Source organism: Hyla sarda, chromosome 10, assembly GCF_029499605.1.
Source record: "Hyla sarda isolate aHylSar1 chromosome 10, aHylSar1.hap1, whole genome shotgun sequence".
Lineage (NCBI taxonomy): Eukaryota > Metazoa > Chordata > Amphibia > Anura > Hylidae > Hyla > Hyla sarda.
Genome location: NC_079198.1, coordinates 134,035,553 through 134,056,944, shown reverse-complemented (window position 1 = coordinate 134,056,944; position 21,392 = coordinate 134,035,553). Strand labels below are relative to the sequence as shown.

At 39.0% G+C, this 21,392-nt stretch overlaps 1 protein-coding gene across 3 annotated transcripts in view; it reads left to right on the top strand.

Moving 5' to 3' along the window:
* Positions 1-12,659, top strand: part of PRDM16 (PR/SET domain 16) — a 678,281-nt gene extending 665,622 nt beyond the window's left edge. For 2 of the 3 annotated variants that reach the window (XM_056544409.1, XM_056544408.1), the window contains exons 15-17: positions 3,514-3,753; positions 4,758-4,932; positions 7,190-12,659. In XM_056544409.1, the coding sequence (XP_056400384.1) occupies positions 3,514-3,753; positions 4,758-4,932; positions 7,190-7,321 (547 nt within the window). In that variant the 3' untranslated portion in view covers positions 7,322-12,659. The remainder of the gene's footprint in view (positions 1-3,513; positions 3,754-4,757; positions 4,933-7,189) is intronic. The other variant, XM_056544407.1, reaches the window with a different exon arrangement.
* The last annotated feature ends 8,733 nt before the right edge of the window (positions 12,660-21,392 follow it).

Below are 21,392 nucleotides of genomic sequence, written 5' to 3'. Positions count from 1 at the left end.
CCAGGAGAGCTGAGAATAGAGCCTATCAAAATGAGGTTTGTTTTCTGTCTGTCTGGGCGGGTGATAAATGGCGTTCGGAGATGCTGACAGCTACAGCCATGTAATCGCCAACCAATTTTTTTTTTTTTTTCTCTCCCGAGCTCGCATTGTTTATTCAACATAGCAGATGGGAATTTTAACCATTTGCAGCCGGGAGGCCTCAAGCTACATTGTCATTGAATGAACTCATTAGCAATTTTAACAAAAAAAATGTTTAAAGTTTTTTCTTTTTTTTTTTTTTTGTACATCATATATATATATATATATATATATATATATATATATATATATATATATATATATATATATAAAACATCAGTTTTTTTGGAAATCTTGCCAAGCGAGGATTAAAGGGGAGCCAATCGATTTTGAAATGAATAAATATTAATTTTGAATTTTTCCCAACAAATTGGAATCCAATTTTTTTGGGGGGATTTGCTTTTGGTGAGACCAGTACAGGAGCAGGGATTCCTATCAAAGAGAAGAGACCCTGCTCATCTACACTGATTAGTTGACCTTCACTGGTCTGAGTGTGTAGAGCAGGCATAGGCAACCTTCGGCACTGCAGATATTTTGGACTACATCTCCCATGATGCTTTGGCTGTAAGAGCATCATGGGAGATGTAGTCCAAAACATCTGCAGTGCCGAAGGTTACCTATGCCTGGTGTAGAGCAAGACTCAGCCCAGCAAGTGGGGGGCCAAATCCACATCTGCCATCAAATCTGAATCAAATTGACTGCTGATTGCCAAAACTACTTAAAGGGCGTTATGCCACAGCCGCTCCATTCATGTCTATGGGAGGGGGTGTGACGGCTAGTATAAAGCCATCACACCTCCTCCCATAGACGTGAATGGAGGGCGCGTTGTGGATGGCATCACCATTTATCGGGCACGGAGCAGAGTACGCTATGTGCACCGAATCACAGGGGTGCCGCAGCGGAGATCGGGGGAGTCCCCAGCAGTGGGACTCCCGTGATCTAACATCTTATCTTCTATCCTTTGGATAGGGGATAAGATGTTTTCAGCAGAGTACCCCTTTAAGAGGTGGAGTCATCTCAACTTGGTATAACCAGTTGCCTTCAGAATGGACACTAGAGAGCCAAGCCTTTACCTTCTGGAGAAGACCTACTTTGGATACTGTATCCCAGGGAGCATTGCATGGTCTAAGACTCCCTACACCATTTGATGTTCTCTCCTGGGAGACATATTACTCAGTCAAACCCAGGGCTCAAGTCCTGCAGGAATGCATGGGAACTGAGTTCCTGCACTTTTTCACAGCAGGAACACTTTTTCCATTAGCAGGATCAGCCCTTGAGTGGAAATCTTGGATGAGTTCCCTCATTTTTTTTTCAGGACTTGACCCCTGGTCAAACCCATCATAGAATTTAGGAAGCCTTCATGTTCCCTTTGGGTAAGGACATTGAAACAAAATTGTTACGACCATATCATTTGCTTTTGTCTTTTGGATAAGATGTTTAGCATCTGTTCTTATCAGCAGTTGACTTAATGGCCACTAAGGCATGATGGATACGCTGGGAGTTGTAGTTTTGCAACATCTGGAGGCACCCTGGTTTAAAAACTACTTTAGGTACATTGTAAAGAAACATGATAGTAATTAAGAAATAAATAATAATTACTATTATTATTATAATACACACACACACACACATATATATATATATATATATATATATATGTATTTAATCATTTGGTTTCCCTTTAAGTAAAGCCCCTTTTACAGTTTTATGTTGACGACCGATTTACTTTGTAAAACCTTCTTGGCAACTTCTTTGCAATGTAAAGAAGCAATTTTTAATAAGATATTTTTATTTGTCTGTGATGTTTTATAGATGAAAGCCTGAATGTAACTAATATAAAAATAAAAAAAAGGAAAAGACTTGAAAATGAACATAGAACAAATTTTGGACACCCCCATCACCCATACTTAACAACATTACACTGTTTCTCAACTGGGCCATAAATTCACAGGCCTACAGTCTTATCTAAAATGGCCCTGATATTTCACAATATGCCGGGTCTTGTGTTTCTTATGTCGCCCCCATTAATCACCAGTTTATGGAGTTTTGTGTCTTGGGGAAGAGGGTGTGAAAGCATTATGTCGCATACTTAAGAAATAAACTTGTTGTGGCATTTCCTGAAGGGAACTGGAGATCATTCAGCCTTTTCCTGCTGTGGGATAAAGATAGACAAAAAGGAATACATGTCAGGCTGGCATAGTGATTCCCGAGAGAGAGAGAATCGAATATAGTGGGCATTTATCATAAAGAATAACCCAGCCTAACAGGCTAAAACAAACATGCCATCTATGTGTTTAGATTAAGTTACAGGATCCAGGGCCCCAAATGAGACCTGTTGAGAAAACAGGATGGAAAAGGATTGAAGAGTTTTTTTTTTTTACACTTAAAAAAGAATGAAAAAGACAAAAACATAGAAGCTGCAGGTCTAAATACGCCATCTTTAATTCAAGAAAAGAGTTAAATGGCGTACTCCAGTACCAATAAGACCCTCTGCAATCTCCAGAACAGGGTCTAAGGTCCTGTGCATGGAGCGATGATTCGGCACAGGGCACCAGAGATACACGAGCAGTGTACTCCAGTATCTCCAGCCTTCCCATAGAAGGTAACATGTCTGAGGTCCAAAAACAGTTATGCTTAAAGGGGTATTCCAGGTTCTTTTTAACTTCTAACTATTGTTTCTTTGCTGCAAAGTTATGTAGTTATTATGTTTACATGTTTAATCTTCCAGGGATGGATCATTCACTTTTTTTTATTTCTTTGCTCCCCTTGGTTCAGCATTTCTCTTCAGTATAGATGACAGCTGTCTCAAGCCTTTCCCAGGATCATGTTTGGCTCGAGACAACAGTTGTTCACAGGGGGCTTGTCTTCATCTTGTCTTCCCTGACAAGCCAGCCCACTGATGACGTGTGTGGCCCATACGGACGTCCCATCATACTTGCATTCAATATGTCCAGAAAGACTGCTGAGATGACATGATGCAGGGGTGGAGGGATGTTTGTATGGAATAAAGATGTCATAAGGAGACTGGCTTGTCAGGGAAGACAAGAAGCCAAGCTCCGTTTGATCAGCTGTTGTCTCGTGCCAAACAGGATCCCGGGAAAGGCTTGAGACAACAGTCATCTATACTGAAGAGGAATTCTGCACCTGGGGGGGGGGGGGGCACACCATGAAATAGAAAAAAGTGACCGATCCATTCTTGGAGGTTAAACGTGTAAATGTAATAACTACATAACTTTTCAGCCGTGGTACAATAGTTTAAAAAAAATATATATATACTGGAATACCCCTTTAATGCAAAACCCATGAAAAACAAACAACAACAATTAACAGAGACAAAAACTGGTTAGCATGTCGTCAATGTAGCGCACCTTCAATAATTCAAAGAAAATAGTTGAAATGCTATCTTTGTAATATCTAAATTTTTTGGTATTTCAGAACAGAAATTCAGGATATCGATAGCAGTTCAAGAGGTTGCAGTCTAGGCAACCAAAAACCAGAAGATGTAGATGACGATGAAGATGACGATCTAGAAGAAGACTATGAAGATGGAAGTTTGACGGGAAAATCGCAAGACGAGACTGTTTCTCCTACGATGGAGACCCAGGAAGCGTATGAAGAGGATGAGGAAGATGAAGAACCCACATCACTCTCTATGAGCTTTGATCACACCAGAAGGTCAGTCCCCTTCATGTGTCTCCTGACGCCACGCTTTAACGTCCATGATCCATTTTCATGTTTCACTGTCATTACTGTCCCCCTGATACTAATGGAAGGCAAATGATAAAGACTATAAAAGATGTCATAGTTAATATTTATAAATTAAAATTATTTTTAGCACAAAATCATTTAAAAAACTACTAAGCCCCCTGTTCTCATAGCAAGATTGGTAATGATGGTTGGATGTGTGGATAGATAGAATTAAACTTATATGGATGTGGGTTGGGTTTAATATGAGAAAAGTCAACTCGTACGTTTGACAAGAATTTTTTTTTTGGGCACAAAACCCCATCTTGATGCACCGGGGGCCCAGCTGATCATAGGTCATTTTTAACTTGGCTAGTCTTAAATTAATATTTTGACTTGTTGTCTGAACCCATGCCGACCTGTTCTCCTGTGTCTGGTTATGTTCGTCAAAATGACTGGTCTACTGAAATATTCTGAATTTTTTCTACTTTGACTATAAATAAAGTTTTTTTTTAAGTAATCACAGTCCTATGGCAAGGCATTGAACCAATAAATCAACAGATCACTGATCTTTGACCTACCAATGTTGTAGTCTTCAGAAGTGATCAACAGGTGGTGGAAACTTTTTGTAGCCCTTGTGGACAAGACTTTCATTGTGCCTTTTCTACTAAATCATAACTTATTAAGAAACTTTACCGAGCTGAACAACTTACTGTACATGTTGTCTTCATTGTCTATCACTCACTGTAGAACTTCCATCATTGTGTGAGAAGAAGATCTCCTGTGTGGTGTGTGTCTGTCCTAATCCATCTAGAAGCTTTCTGTAGTCTCCTTGCCTGTCCGCCATGCATGTGGCTTGTGTCTGTGACCACCATTAAATGTGCATGCTTAACACCAAGATATATAAGCAAACGTGCAACATTGGCTAGCCTGAATAAAGGCCAGACAAGCTAATGAAGGGTCATCCCCTTCCCCTCCCCTGGTCATTGGTACAGGTGTATTGAGGAGGAAGATGCCCGTCTGTTAGATGTGGAGCAGATTCCGAATTTTGGGAAGGGGCTGGACCTTCGCAAAACAGCAGAGGAAGCATTTGAAGTAAAAGATGTGTTTAATTCCACCTTAGACTCTGAGGCATTTAAAGAATCTCTGTACAGGCAGGCTAAAAACCAGGTAGGTACAGTATACTTGCACTTATAGTAGCTTTCTACTCACAATGCACTGGAAGAAAAAAAAATTTATTTATTGTAATGTAAATTCACTGGCGCTTTGAAATTCCATATTAAGAGCTGTAATACATGACACATGTACATATGTCCGCACATTCAAAATTATAAAAAATAAAAAACTTTTGAAATTATTTCAAAAAAAAAAAAAATTACTTTGAAAAAAAAAAAATAAGAAATTATTTCAAAATTAATACCACTGGCGACAGTTCTCATATTTAGATAACACTCTTATGTTATGCATCAGTGATTCATTAATAGAAAAATAGTAAAAACAAAAATCTGAATAACTGAATTTTATTTTCAGTCGTCAGCGCTAACGCTTATAAATTGGCAGCGGCTTACGTTTCCGATTTAAGATATTTTTTAATTGTTATGTTTCATTGCCGTTTCAATGTTTAAAATAAAAAAAAAGGATATAATGTAGGTTGTTAAATCTGATGGTTACTTTGTGTTGTCTTCTGTTTCAAAGCAAGCCATCTGCATGTCTGTTACATGTCTGCTAATTTTGCTATATGTACTAACTGTCTACGTTCATTGATGTGAACAACAAACCAATGACTTATCTAAGACACAGGAACATGATATTTTTTTTTCAACATAAAGTGATATTAGAGGGATTGCCCAACCCCATTAAAAAAAATTTTTTTAAGGCTCGTTCACATGGCCATTGTGCTCCGGTAAAGGAAGCTCTATCGGTCAGTCCATGGGAAGGACGGTATTTGAGCAAAAAAAAAAAAATTACAACTCCAGCATATACCAGACAACCAATGGACCCCATTCAAGTCAATTGGATCCGTCAGGACTGGGGAGTGTCAGTTGTGCTTCAACTCGTTCTGGGTCTGTTCAGCACAAAAAAAAAGCCAAATGGACACTGAACAGGTCGGAGACCAATGGGCGTGTGAACTTAGCCCTACAAAGGTGTGAAATAACCAAAGGGATAATATTCGCCTTACTTATGTCTCTGTACTTCCTGCTTCAGCAATGTCTTGTCTAACACAATAACCAACCGATGCAGACAGTCTTGGCTGTAGTTGAGGTCAACACTTTGGCCAGTGATTGGCTGCAGTATGTTGTGTGATCACTCATCCTTTCTAGAGCAGGAAGCCAGTGAGGGATCAGGGGGAGCAGGGAAATATTGACCCAGGAGTGGTCACGCCCCCTCCCATAGACTTGAATGGAGAGGGCGTGGTGTGACCTCATTAAGGGGGCATGGCATGACGTCACGTCCCCAGTCCCGGAAACACAGAGGTTTCCGAGACTGGAGCAGCATCCTTTGGATAGGGGATTATATGTCTATGGCCGGAATACCCCTTTATCCCCAGGTCACAAAGAAGGTAGAGGGAAGGTTTAAAAATCGAAAAAAAATCTAACTGAGAGCAGTTTTGACTTGATACTATACTGTTTAAAAGTAACATACTATGGTGTATGGTCTGGTGCAGTATATCCCTATTTGGCATGCATACACAGCTGAGGAGACCCTATCTAGAAGCCCCTGCTATTAGCAAAATAGCAATAATAATTGTTGTGCCATTTAGGTAAATAGTGCTTCGGACCTGTTGTTATACTTAAGAGCTTTCAAAGGGGTACTATGGACCGAGTCATCTTCTCCCCTATCCAAAGGACAAGATGTCTGATCGCGGGGGGTCCCGTCACTGTTGACCCCTGCCATCTCTCCTGCAGCACCCACTTGTCATCAGCCTCATGGAGCTAAGAATGCTCTGTGTCTGATGACTCGCGATACAGGGGCCAGAGTTTCGTGTCACGGCTCATGACGTCACGATACTCCAGCCCCGATATTGTGAGTGATCTTCGCTCTGTGAGGCTGATGACAAGTGGGTGCTGCAGGAGAGAATTTGGGGGTCCCCAGTGGTGGAACCCCCGCGATCAGACATCTTATCCCCTATCCTTTGGATAGGGGATAAGATGTCTAGGGCCAGAGAACCCCTTTGAAAGCTCTTAAGTATAACAACAGGTCTTAAGCAATATTTACCTAAATGACCCCCGTGATCAGACATCTTATCCCCTATCCATTGGATAGGGGATAAGATTTCTAGTGCCAGAGTACCCCTTTAAAATGGTGACAGATCTTCATTAAAGTCTACTCTTAAAGTGGAACCACCTAACCTAGTCTACCTTTATTTGAATTTTTTGACTACAATGTTTTGTTTTAACATTTGTTTCTTATGTTTATCCTCCCCCAGGCTTATGCAATGATGTTGTCTCTATCTGAAAATACTTCTCTTCATACTTCCCACAACTCTCTAGATGCCTGGTTGAACATGGCTGGAGCGGCATCAGAATCAGGAGCTTTTAATCCTATGAACCATTTATAAAAGAAGGAAAAAAAACAAATAAAAGGAATAAACACAAATCTCAAATGTTACACCACCACCCTTTCAGCAGTGAAGAATAAAGCTAAAAGGCATCAAGGAGCCACGATTAACCAACTATTTGGATGTTCCCTGCAACTTGCCTCTCCTCTCCAAAAAATCTCTACGTAAATTTCATAAATTCCCTCCACCCCATTTGCCATATCATACAATAGATATATGCAGACATGGGTATTAAAACTCCAAGAAGCATCGGCAGCAGAAAATAAACTATCTCAAATTTTTGTAACTGGTGGGGTAGTTTTTGGTGCTGTAAAAAACTAAAGGTTCAAGCTGTAACTTCGGACTCCCGTATATTTTAGAAAAATTTGCCATCAAGGTCACCTGTGTGCCTAACAATGAGTATCTGTAGGAAAATAAAAAAAACATGCATTTATAGGTCTATCAAATTATTTAATTTGAAAAAAAAACCAAATATTCAAAAATTTGACATATACGATCAGGTATAGTCACCGGGCTCTGGAGGAAATTGTATACAAGTGATAATTGCATAACATTGATAAAAAATAGGAAACTTGTAATATTTCATAACAAGGACCACGGAATCTTAATATTTTTTGGAGAAACGTGAAACATATGTCTGCCAAATTTTCACAGAAATAAGGAAATTGTTTTCACCGTAACATAAAAATGATAACCTGTATTACTCACAATTTACCTAAAACTGGTAAATTTTATAAACCTGCCAATAGAAATCTCCAAGGTTCAGGGATTTAAAAAAAAATTGAGTTGTTAATGGGCTTGAAATGTAGCGACAAGTTTGAATCCAAAACGGAGAGGCCGCTAATGTCTTCGTAGAGCATCCACACAAGACGGCAGCACCCAACGGAGACGAGATTTTTCCAAAACTGACAGAACATGCATTTTGGAGAGAAAAAAAATTGGAATTTTTTTGTTTCTTTTTCTGATGTAGCTTGGAAATATTTGAAGCTGCTACCATGGCGACCTTGTTCCATCCTGATCATATTCCAGTCTCAACATTTATTAGACATTCCTTTCTTCGCATCGAAATGATTGGGGGAGGGGGGAGCTTAATGTTATTTCCATGTTGTTATATTTTAAATTATTCATTGGGGGCCAATAAAAACAAAAACAATAAGAAATTGACATTTCAAAAAGAAAAAAAAAAACTTAATCTGTATATATTTGTTGAAATTTGCCCCTTTTAGATTTGTTTCTTATTTACTTCGATAACAGTATTTTTTCATAAAAATTTCATTATTGTGAAGAAAATGTTAATATAAGCAAATAGTGAAGGACCAAAACAGAGTAACAAGGTTTTGTGGTGTTAGAAAACTTCATGTGCCAAATAAGGTTATTATAAGCAATTTTCTTTTTATTTTTTGGTTGTCATTTGCCGATTACAGCGTTTATAGTATTTAGACTCTTTATTTCGGTAGATAGATGCTTAAAGCTGTGATCGAGTTACGTTTTATTGACTACCACAACTGATCTTGCTGCGATACTCCAGGACAATCATACGTTTGTAAAGAAAAAAAGAAAAAAAAATTGTTCCTAATTATTTTGTTTGTTTTTGATTTTTTTTTTTTTTTGCCTAAGTATTGTATTTATTTCTTATTTGCTAGGGGCGGGTGTACAAAGACCATTTAAGTCTTAAAAAAAAATATGATTTTTCTAAAGTTTCACGTAGGCAAATAGCAACATTGTGATTTTAAAGTAACTAGTTTCACAATTTCATGATGGTGGGTGCCATGTTTCTTAAATGTGTCACCGTCGAGAAGCTCAAAGATGCTTAAAAGCACTCTGTAATGTACTGTATTAAAAAGCACTAGACACCTGGTTGGAAAAAATAAAGCAAATGTAAATATGTAGGAGTGTGGAAAATGTAGTGAAATTATGTATACATATCCCTTTTATCAAAGGCTTCAAAAGTCACATCACTTTGACAGGGATTCAAGAACAACAATGACCACAACCTCATCATTTCACATACTGTTCTCGTAATGGCATTTCAATGTATACACTGGAGTGGAAACGTAAACACCCCAATCTATATTAAGTAAATGGTATGGATTTTGAAGGCATTTTTTTTTGTTTTTGTTTTTCTTTTGTGTATCTTTGTGATCTTGCAAAAAAATAAATAAATAACCAAATTAAAAAGATGAAATCGGTGAAATGAAAATTTACCAAGCTGTACCATGTGACGCATTGTCTTCTGGTGAGGACTGGCTACATTTTTAAAACCTATTGGCTGACTGTAAGGGCATATGGCACCTAGTGAAAAATAAATTAATTAACAAAATACATGAAATGAATTAAATAAATTGATAAATAATTCAATAAAAATTGGAAGTTTCTAATAACAACAAAAAATATATATATAATAAAAAGTCTTGTGGTTTGTAAATCAAAAATCGATAAAAAATTGAAACAGTATTTTTTTCCAAAGTGTTGTAAAAATAATCTTCAATATTTAATATACTCTAGAAATAGAGAAATATAGAAAAAAAAAACTGACATGTCCTGCTCCTATAGGAATGTATTGAATAATGAGAAAGGAAATCATAAAAGTAATAGACGTTAATAAAACAATGTGAACCAAATGCTTCCCCCTGAAAATTTGCACTTACTATATTACTCTTTTTTCCTATTGCCAAGTGCCGTAATAGAATTCCATAAATGGATTCATTAAGTTTAGGCTTCACTCTAAAGACGGGTCACAATGGTTTAATAATTCATGGATAAAAATGTTAATTTAGTGCAATAAACACATTGTCCTATAACCGATATAATATGGTCCGAAAAATTTAAATTAATCCAAAATTTTAATTCAGTCAAAAAAAAAAAAAAAAAAAAAAAAAAGGAGAATATTTCAGGGATCGCAGTAAAGGTTTAAGGTTTCGTGCTGTGTAACTTGGAAGAGACCCAAGGTCTTAGGAGAGCGAGCTGTCATATAAAGCTTTTCTTTACAGAATAAGAACTACAGAAAGGAAATTAAATAGCAGGCAACACCCCTCTACTGTTTCTTCAGATGGCAGCCTCCAACATGACCGCAAAAAGCCCCCCCCCCCCGCCAATAAAAAATATATATATTACCAAGTTATAATGAAATTGTGTCCATATACGTGTAGAAATCTATACTCCTATATGAAGTAATTATCATCCACTTACATGATATCACCATCGGAGGGGGCTCACCGGACCCATAGGCAATAAGTTTCTGCCAATTTCTAATGGCATCCCATGGGATATTTATAGTGACGTCACTAAATTGTAAAAATTGACCATGTTTTTCATAACATTTTTATATATATATATATATATATTTTTTTTTATAAATCTGCCAGTAAAAAGTTTTCAAACTGGTGCATTTTAAGACTGATTAGTTGTAGTGTGCACCATCTCTTATTTGACATATTTATGGTGAATTTTGGGAGGAATTTTGGTGCATTTCATGCTCATTTTAAGCCACACCTCCTTTTCTGCAATCCACCTCTGTTATTTTGCTGTCCAATTTGTTTAAAAAAATCTCTCAAACCTTAGATTTTTAGCCAAAATTCTGCCGCACACAATTTTATTGATTTCCCCCATTGAGTTGCGGGAAATCTTGTAGCTGCCACTAGTGTAGCCTTGACCCTAAGTTTAGATGAAGAAAATATAGAACATTGTTTTGCAAATCCACGCCTGCTCTTAGCGGCCAAAATTTAATGTTCTGATCTTTTTAATGAAAATTTGGTGCACTTTACTCTTACTAACTTCAGTTTTAGACTGGTGTATGAAATGTCAGCCATATTAAGTCTCTATTAGTTACACTGTGTAAAATAGTCACAGTTATAGTCATACAAAATGTAAGATCAGCCTGTAGATGGGCACTTATGTTAATTTATTCAATTTAAAAATGTGGGAAAAAAAATGATGAATACATTTTAAATTAAAATTCTCCAATTTTTTGTGGGGAAAAACATTATTTATACAAAATCTATAAAATCTGATCAATCGGAGCTGCTGCTTTTTGTGTTTCTGACTCGTAACTTAATTGATTACAAAAAAATATTTGTTTAAAAATAAAAAATAAATTATTATCCAATAAAATGAATACCAAGGAAAAGGCATAAAGAATTTTAAACCACAATTCTATTACAAATTAAAAAATGTTCCCTTTATCGGGCCAATTCCCTTACAGCCATTGCTCCCCCTTAAAAATGTTCACTATATATATCTGTTCTCTTGTCTTTTTCCATCAAAAATAAAATGCTTTATAGGATCCTGATTCATCTCCGTGCTCTTTCGTCTGGATGAGGAGGGGTTCTTCTTTAACCGTCCATGCTAACAGAAGAGTCCTCCTCAAAGTTGTTCTCTATGAGACAGCGGTGAATTTTTTTAGTCGGGTGTTTAAAATAGACACAAAAAATAAAAAAATATATTATGTTGTATCCCTTGTTTAAGAGAAAAATTTACATTGCGGGGAAAAAAACACACACAGTTGTAAATGTCTGGATTTCATTTTGGTGTTTTTGAAGAAAATGTTTTTTGGAACAATTGAATTTTTTTGTTCCATTTCCCTCTGGATTGTATATTGCTTCTGTTATGTTCATAGGCAAATCTGTGCATGACTGGTGGGCTAGCCGTCGATGTGTCTGTTTGTGAATTTTTTTAAAAGAGGAAAAATCGAAAAAGTAAAAAAACAACAAAAAAAATATAATTATAATAATAAAATAAAAAAAAATCTGTAGATGCACTTACTGTATATGTGATTAGGTTCTTTGTCCGGGACTTGATGCTTCAGCTGCCAATGATATAAAAGAAAAATAAGAAAAGACAGCTGTTAATATGAAAAAACTTCAAATCGCTTATGTGGGAAAAAATATAAAGGAAAAGATATGAAGTGTAGAAAAAAAATTACAAAAAAGCGATTTTTTTTTGTGGGGAGGGAAAAAATTCTTTTTGATGCTTGTGATAAAAAAACAAACAAAATGTACTTGAGTAGAGAAATTCCTTAAGATAATGAATAAGAAAGCTGATTTTGAGTTTAATGCTGTAGAATAGGAATGTATACCAAATGTAATCTTTCCAATGCTACAATGAATTTATACATGAGATTGATATGCAATAAACCTGTGTGCTTTTTTAAAAGCTGTTCTGCTTTGTGATTTTTGTGAGTTATTTCTACATTTGACATAAAAAATAAACACAATAAATACATAATCCCTAGCAAAGTCGTAAAGTAAGGAATTTATTGCTGAATTCAGAGATTAGAAAGAGAGATATGAATTACTAAAGCCCATTACTTCTTCCCTTCTGCTCACTGCATTAGAAAAAAGACATAAAGAGGGAGAAAGACATAAGATATAGGTGGAATAACTTGAATATTTTATCCAAATAACGATTTTCAAGTTGTTAGTGTCCTTTGATTCCAGCAGCCTCAGCACAGTTTCAATCAAACAATATACTTTAATGTGGTTATACTCTGAATAGCTGAATTATAAATGGGTCGATTCAGTCCATATTACGCCCTAGAATAGCCAATGTTTAGTGGAAGCCTGCAGGCGACCTACACTACTATGACATGTAGTCAACAGACTAGGAAAGCTACCACTACATCCACTTTGTGCATATATGAAGAGAGGTTCAGCCTCTAAGCTGAAAAGACCAGGTTGTGTGGAAAGAGAGTTCAGAAAAACACTTGAATTACTGAAGTTTTTTACTTTCTCAACTTCTGCTGGCGGAATATTTTGAATATTTTACCCAAATAGCAATTTTCAAGCTTCTAGTGTCCTTTGATTCCAGCAGCCTCAGCACAGTTTCAGTCAGGCGTTATGCTTTACTAGAGTTATACTTTGAACATAATTATAAATGGGTCAATTCAGGCCAAATTAAGCCCTAGGAAAGCCAATGTTTAGTGGCCCCTATTTTTCCTCTAGACAGTGGGAGCCTGCAGGTAACCCACACTACTGTTACTAGAAAAAAGAAAAATATAGCTTAAAAAAAGTATATTTTACCCGGCCTCGGCCTCAGCACGGTTTCAATCAGACAATATAATTTACTAGGGTTATATTTTGAATGACTGAACTATGAATAAGTTTATCAAGGTAAAACTAGAACACCCAATGTTTAGTGGTTCCTCTTGACAGTGGAAGCCTGCAGGTGACCCACACTACTGTCAGATGGTCAGCAGAGTAACAACCTTCTACTATATGCACAATGGGGGGAGATTTATCAAAACCTGTCCAGAGCTGCCCATAGCAACCAATCAGATCGCTTGATTCATTTTTGAAGCTGAAAGGACCAGGTAGTGTAGAAAGAGAGAATCAAATTGCTGAAGGCTTTTACTTCCTCCCTTATGATCGCTGCATTAGAGAAAGAGGTAAAGAGGGGAAAAGACAAAACAAATACAGCTCGAATAACTTAAGTATCAACCATTTTCAAGTTGTTATAGTGTCCTTTGATTCCAGCAGTATCAGCACAGTCTCAATCAGGCGGTATGCCTTGCTAAGGTTATACTTTGAATAGCTGGATTATAAATCTGTTGATTCAAACTATATTAAAGGGGTACTCTGGTGGAATTTTTTTTTCTTTATAAATCAACTTATGCCAAAAAGTTTAACAGATTTGTAAATTACTTCTACTTAACAATCTTAATCCTTTTAGTACTTATCAGCTGCAGTATGCTCCAGAGGAAGTACTTTTCATTTTCATTTCTGTCTGACCACAGTGCTCTCTGCTGACACCTCTGTCCATGTCAGGAACTGTCCAGAGCAGGAGCAAACTTCCTCTGGAGCATACAGCAGCTGATAAGCACTTGAAGGATGAAAGGGGTATTATGGCCTACACTCTTTTAGGGGAATTAATCATAATATATGGTGACAAAAAAATCAAATCATTGAACCTATAAGTGCCTACCACAAAAACAATCACCACCAATTATTAAATCATTTCAATCTTTATTATACCAAAATTATATATTACAAACAAAGACAAGGATTACCCCCAACAACCCCCGAATAACATGGGCCCCAATCCATTGGTGCACCCACAAGGCAATCTATAGATGTTGTAATATATACAACAGAAAGCCAGGTAATGACTACTAAAGCCAAGTGCAAAAAATCCACTTAGTCAGGAGGTCGTCGAGGGTCGTTGAGGATCGTAAAGCAATCGTCGAGGGTTTGCACTGGTCCCCACATGGCTACAGGCATCATGAGCACTCCAGGTAATGTATATCATTTCTGATGTTTGTTGCACTGTGCTGCCGGCTATATATCAACATTTATGTGGGTGCACCAATGGATTGGGGCACATGTTATTTAGGGGTTGTTGGGGGGGTAATCCTTGTCTTTGTTTGTAATATATAATTTTGATATAATAAAGATTGAATCAACCTTCTAATTGGTGGTGAATGTTTTTGCGGTAGGCACTTATAGGTTCTAGGATTAAAGGGGTACTCCACTGGCCAGGGTTCAGAGCATTTAGTTCTGAATGCTGTGTGCACGCGGCACATAGAGGGGGCGTGACGTGACATCACGAGGGGGCGTGGCGTGACATCACGAGGGGGCGTGGCGTGACATCACAAGGGGGCGCACACAGCATTCAGAACTAAATGTTCTGAACACTGGCCAGTAGAGAACCCCTTTTAGATGTTTAAATAGAAATATTTTACAAATCTGTTTAACTTCCTGTCACCAGTTGATTTAAAGAAAAGAAAAAAATTCCACCAGAGCACCCCTTTAGGCCCTAAGAAGGCCAATGTTTAGTAGTGGCCCCTATTTTTTCTCTTCAAAGTGGGAGCCTGCAGGTAACCCATTCTACAGACTTTCCCTATGTGAAGACAGGTACTTCCTCTAAGCCGGTATTTCTGGCCTTTTAAAAAAAAACAAAACTATAGAATAGGGGGGAGCAAATGATATGTAGAGACCTTTGTGTCGGCTTAGTATTGCAAAAGGGAAAACACTTGGTCATAAAAACATACCGTATTTTTCGCCGTATAAGACGCACTACTTCCCCAAAACTGGGGGGAAAAAGTCGGTGCGTCTTATTTGGCGAATACACCCCCTATCGCGGCGGTCCCTGCGGCCATCAAAGGCCGGGACCCGCGGCTAATACAGGACATCATTGATCAGCAGCTGGAGGCACTCTGTTTGGGAATCACTGGCGTAGAATACTCCTATGTCCACCCCTATGCAAATCCGATTTAGGCCTCAAATGCGCATGGCGCTTTCTCACTTCGGAGCCCTGTCGCATTTCAAGGAAACAGTTTAGGGCCACATACAGGGTATTTCTGTACTTGGGAGCAATTGCTTTACAAATTTTGGTGGGCTTTTTCTCCTTTTACCCCATATGAAAAGGTAAAGTTGGGGTCCACACCAACATGTTAGTGTAAAAAAATAAAATTGTTTACACTATCATGCTGGTGTTGTCCCATACTTTTCACTTCACAAGAGGTAAAAGGAAAAGAACACCCCCAAAATTTGTAACACACTTTCTCCTAAGTACGGAAATACCCCATATGTGTGTCTAAAATGCTCTGCGGGCGCACAACAAGGCTCAGGAATGAGAGCGCGCTAAATTGGTGATCTGCACAGGGGTGGCTGATTTTACAGCGGTTCTGACTAGAGATGAGCGAATTTACAGTAAATTCGATTTGTCACAAACTTCTCGGCTCGGCAGTTGATGCCTTATCCTTAGTTCAGCTTTCAGGTGCTCCGGTGGGCTGGAAAAGGTGGATACAGTCCTAGGAAAGAGTCTCCTAGGACTGTATCCACCTTTTCCAGCCCACGGGAGCACCTGAAAGCTGAACTCATTTATGCAGGAAAAAGGCATCAACTGCCGAGCCGAGAAGTTCGTGATGAATCGAATTTACTGTAAATTCGCTCATCTCTAGTTCTGACATAGATGCAAAAAATAAAATTACTCATGTGTGATCCCATTTTGGAAACTACACCCCTCATGGAATGTAACAAGGGGTATAGTGCTCCTTAATACACCACAGGTGTTTGACAAATTTTTGTTACAGTTAGATGGGAAAATGAAAAAAAATAATTTTTTCACTGAAATGCTGGTGTGACCCTAAATTTTTCAAATAGGAAAAAAAAAGCCCCACAAAATGCGTAGCCCCATTTCTTCTAAGTATGTAAATACCCCATATGTGAATGTAAAGTGCTCTGCGGGTGAACTACAATGCTCAGAAGAGAAGGAGCGCCATTGGGCTTTTGGAAAGAAAATTTGTCTGGAATTGAAGGCCACGTGTGTTTACAAATCCCCCATAGTGCCAGAACACTACACGCCTCATGTAATGTAATAAGGGGTACAGTGAGCATTTACGCCCAACAGGTGTCTGACAGATTTTTGGAACAGTGGTCCGCGAAAATGAAAAATTTGATTTTTCATTTGCACAGTCCACTGTTCCAAAGATCTGTCAAACGCCAGTGGGGTGTAAATACTCACTGCACCCCTTATTAAATTCTGTGAGGGGTGTAGTTTCCAAAATGGTGTCACATGGTGGGGGGTCCACTGTTCTGGCACCATGGGGGGCTTTGTAAACGCACATGGCCCCCGACTTCTATTCCAAACAAATTCTCTTTCAAACACTCAATGGTGCTCCTCCTTTCTGAGCATTGTAATTCGCCAGCAGAGCACTTGACATCTACACATTGGGTATTTCCATATTCAAAAGAAATGGGGTTACAAATTTTGGGGGGCATTTTCTCCTATTACCCCTTGTAAAAATAAAAAAAATTTGGGGAAAAGCCAGCATTTTAGGGATATTTTTTTTATTTTATTTACACATCCGAATTTAACAAAAAGTCGTCAAACACCTGTGGAGTGTTAAAGCTCACTGTACCCCTTTTTACGTTCCTTGAGGGGTGTAGTTTGCAAAATAGTATGCCATGTGTTTTTTTTTTCTGCTGTTCTGGCACCATAGTGGCTTCCTAAATGCGACATGTCCCCCAAAAACCATTTCAGCTAAATTCACTCTCCAAAATGCCATTGTCGACCCTTCCCTTCTGAGCCCTCTACTGTGCCCGCTGAGCACTTTATGCACATATGAGGTATTTCCTTACTCAAGAGGATTTCTCCCCTTGCAAACATTCAAAAACTTGGTCTACAAGAACATGCGAGAGTAAAAAATGAAGATTTAGAATTTTCTCCTTCACTTTGCTGCTATTCCCGTGAAACACCTAAAGGGTTAACAAACTTTCTGAATGTCATTTTGGATACTTTGAGGGGTGCAGATTTTATAATGGCGTAATTTATGGGGTATTTCTAATATGAAGGCCCTTCAAATCCACTTCAAACTGAACTGGTATCTGAAAAATTCCGATTTAGAAATTTTCGTGAAAAATTTGAAAATTGCTGCTGAATTTTTGAAGCCCTCTAATGTCTTCAAAAAGTAAAAACATGTCAACTTTATGATAACATAAAGTAGACATATTGAGTTTGTGAATCAATATATAATGTATTTGGAATATCCATTTTCCTTACAAGCAGAGAGCTTCAAAGTTAGAAAAATGCAAAATTTTCTAAATTTTCATGAAATTTTGGGATTTTTCACTAAGAAAGGATGCAAATAGCGATGAAAATTTACCACTGTGTTAAAGTAGAATATGTCATGAAAAAACAAACTCGGAATCAGAATGAAAGGTAAAAGCATCCCAGAGCTATTAATATATAAAGTGACAGTGGTCAGATTTGCAAAAAAGGTCTGCGTCCTTAAAGGGGTACTCCGCTGCTTAGCGTTTGGAACAAACTGTTCCAAATGCTGGAGCCGGGACTGGGAGCTGGTGATGTTATAGCACCACCCCCTTATGACGTCACGCCCCACCACCTCAATGCAAGTCTATGGGACACCACGCCCCCTCCATTCATGCTATATACTAGCCGTCACGCCTCCTCCTATAGACGTGAATGGAGGGGGCGTGGCCGCTGGCATCGCCAGTCATCAAGTTCACTCCAGGCACCGAATGACAGGGGGCTGCAGTGGAGATCGTGGGGGTCCCCAGCGGCGGGATAGGAGATAAGATGGATAGGAGATAAGATGTTTCCAGTGGAGTACCCCTTTAACAAATTTGAGCCCTTTGCAGGTTGTGTTGCTATTAGGAAATACATAATATCAATAAAATCTTGGCTCCTGTCATTCTGTGTTCTGTCCTGTAGACACATTGGGGGAGATTTATCAAATCCTGTCCAGAGGAAAAGCTGCTGAGTTGTCCATAGCAACCAATCAGATCGCTGCTTTCCCTTTTGACAAGGCCTCTGAAAAATGAAAGAAGTGATCTGATTGGTTGCTATGGGCAACTCAGCAACTTTTGATAAATCTCCCCCATTGTTATTTGATGTCCAAGCTACAAACCATAGAGATTGATCTACTGTAAATAGTTTTGATCGGTCGGGGTCTCAGGGCTGAGATTACCACATTAGAATAAGCTGCGGAAGTGTATGGCTGTGCGCTTCACTCTCTGGCAGTATGAGGAGGGGCAGTAGTATGGAGGGTGACAGCAGTAACATGAGGTGCAGCAGCGGGGACAGTTACAGCAGTGACAGGAAGTGCAGCAGGAGGGCGGGTGACAGGAGGTGCAGCAGGAGGGCGGGTGACAGGAGGTGCAGCAGGAGGGAGGGTGACAGGAGGTGCAGCAGGAGGGTGGGTGACAGGAGGTGCAGCAGGAGGGCGGGTGACAGGAGGTGCAGCAGGAGAGAGGGTGACAGCAAGGGGCCTGTCTTCCTTGCCCCTGATGGCAGCTTCTCCTGCAGGTTGGGAGGGCGCACAGTCACTGAGGCCAGGACACATCATCTGCTGCAGCTCCTTTCTGGCAGCGCCGCAGTCTTGTGCATTCAGGGAGCAGCACAGGAGCCTCTAAATGAGAGAAGGTGCAGAAGGAGCTACTGCTGGCCACCACCAGGGGCAGCGCAGAGTGTGTCTATCCCGGCACAGGTAGCTTAGCCCTAGATTAAAAGCGGATACATGAGTCACAGGGGGGAGAAAGTTGCTATAAGCCGCCATCAGTGCTCTGGCTGACAAAGTCACACCCAGCATGTCCTACAAGTAATGGAGGGTATTAGGTGGGATTCCGCATGTGCATGGGCCACATGTGATGTGATCTCCCTTTATCCATCCATTCCCTGGCCAGAGGGCATTAGAGCGTTGGCAAAACACATGGATACATATAGCCGATACTCCCCTGGTTTGAAGGAATTTATTTTAATGGCCACGGAATTTTTGTTGAGAAATAATTACTTCATGTTTGATGGACGATTCTTTCTTCAAACTAGGGGAGCATCGATGGGGGCAAAATACTCCCCATCTTTTGCCAATATCTTCATGAGCCAGTGGGAAGAGGAGGTGATCTTTTCAAGCAGTGATCCATACCAAAAACGGATAAAATGGATGGGGAGATATATAGACGATCTCATTTTTGTGTGGGAAGGTTCGGAATTGGAGTTTAAAGAGTTTGTACAATATATTAATAATAATAACAATCTGAACCTTTCCTTCACCTACAATTTTTCACAGAGAAGCATATCCTTTTTGGATGTGTGTTTTTCTGTGGAAAACAATGAGATTGTGGTGGCCCCCTATAGAAAGGAGAACACGGGAAATTCAATCCTACAAGCTACATCGTGCCATCCCCAACATGTTCTCCGCAACATCCCCTATGGGGAATGGTGCAGATTAAGACGCAATTGTAGCAAACAAGAAACGTTTATACATGAATCGGATCTGCTCTTCAATAGATTACGGGAAAGAGGATATCACCCGGAGACACTTAACAAGGCTAGAAACAGAGCGGCCAAATTAAATAGACAGGATCTTATTGCACATAGTACAAAAGACAAGGAACAAGCAACGAGACAGGACAGGGCTCATCCCCCCTTTCTTCATCACACAGTATAGTAAACAATTTCATAAAATCAGTAATATCATTGAGAAAAATTTACCTATACTGCCTCAAGATACTGTCTTATATAATCTTTTACAGGACAACTTCAAAATGGTGTCCAAAAGAGGTCCCTCCTTGGGATCCATTCTATCACCTAGTATGTTTTGTGGTGCTGACATTAAACATACAGGTACGAACTGGTTGGTTCATGCAGGTAACTGGAAGTGTGGGCACAATGTCTGGATCACTTGCAGTTACATGCAGGTTAACAAGGAATTTAAATCATATTCCAATACTAAAACCTTTGTTTTGAAGGATTATGTTAATTGCAATACAAAAAGTGTTGTTTACCTAGCGTCCTGCACATCTTGCCAATGCCAGTATGTAGGTTGCACCATGAACTCCCTGAAGACTCGGATACGCAGACACATATCTGATGCAAGGAATATTTTGTCATTTCATAGTAATATTTCTGCATTGTCCAGACATTTCAGGGATGTTCATGGAGGCAACACGAGTACATTACAAATTATGGGCATAGAAAAAGTAAAAAAAAACCCAGACGGGGTGGAGATCTAAGGAGGATGGTTCTCAACAGGGAATCATTCTGGATATACATGTTAGGCACGAGAGAGCCTCATGGGTTAAACTTGAGACAAGACCTTATACTAACGTATTAATAATGGAAGTAACTAGTTATTATGGTCTATCTATTTAGCCAGACTACAATTTTGCATGTGGAACTAAAGTATTAGTGCAATTGAATTTTGTGGCTTTCTTGTATACTCGTGTATTGAACACCATGTCTACCTATGTAGAACGGTCTTAGTACTTTGTGATCAATTCCATGCTGGATTTTTTAGATGATCCACCACTTTGCTGCTCAGATCATGTGATTCTAATGTGTTTTATTATAAAAGGACACAGTGCTGTAAAGTTTTTATGCCATGACTAAGGGCTCTTTAGCCTGAAACGCGTAGGCTCTACGCTCCTCGATATGCTGTTTGTTATTTTTGTACCTCAATAAATAAGTTTTTACCTGCCTTCCTGGTGCTGGACATCTTCCGTTTTCTACTGTTTGCACGTGGAAGGGAACGCCACCCTGCCGGTCTGCAGCACAGAAGCCAGGATACGGGGATAGAGCAGTACCTTTGCACTGATCTCTGGCTGACAAACACTTA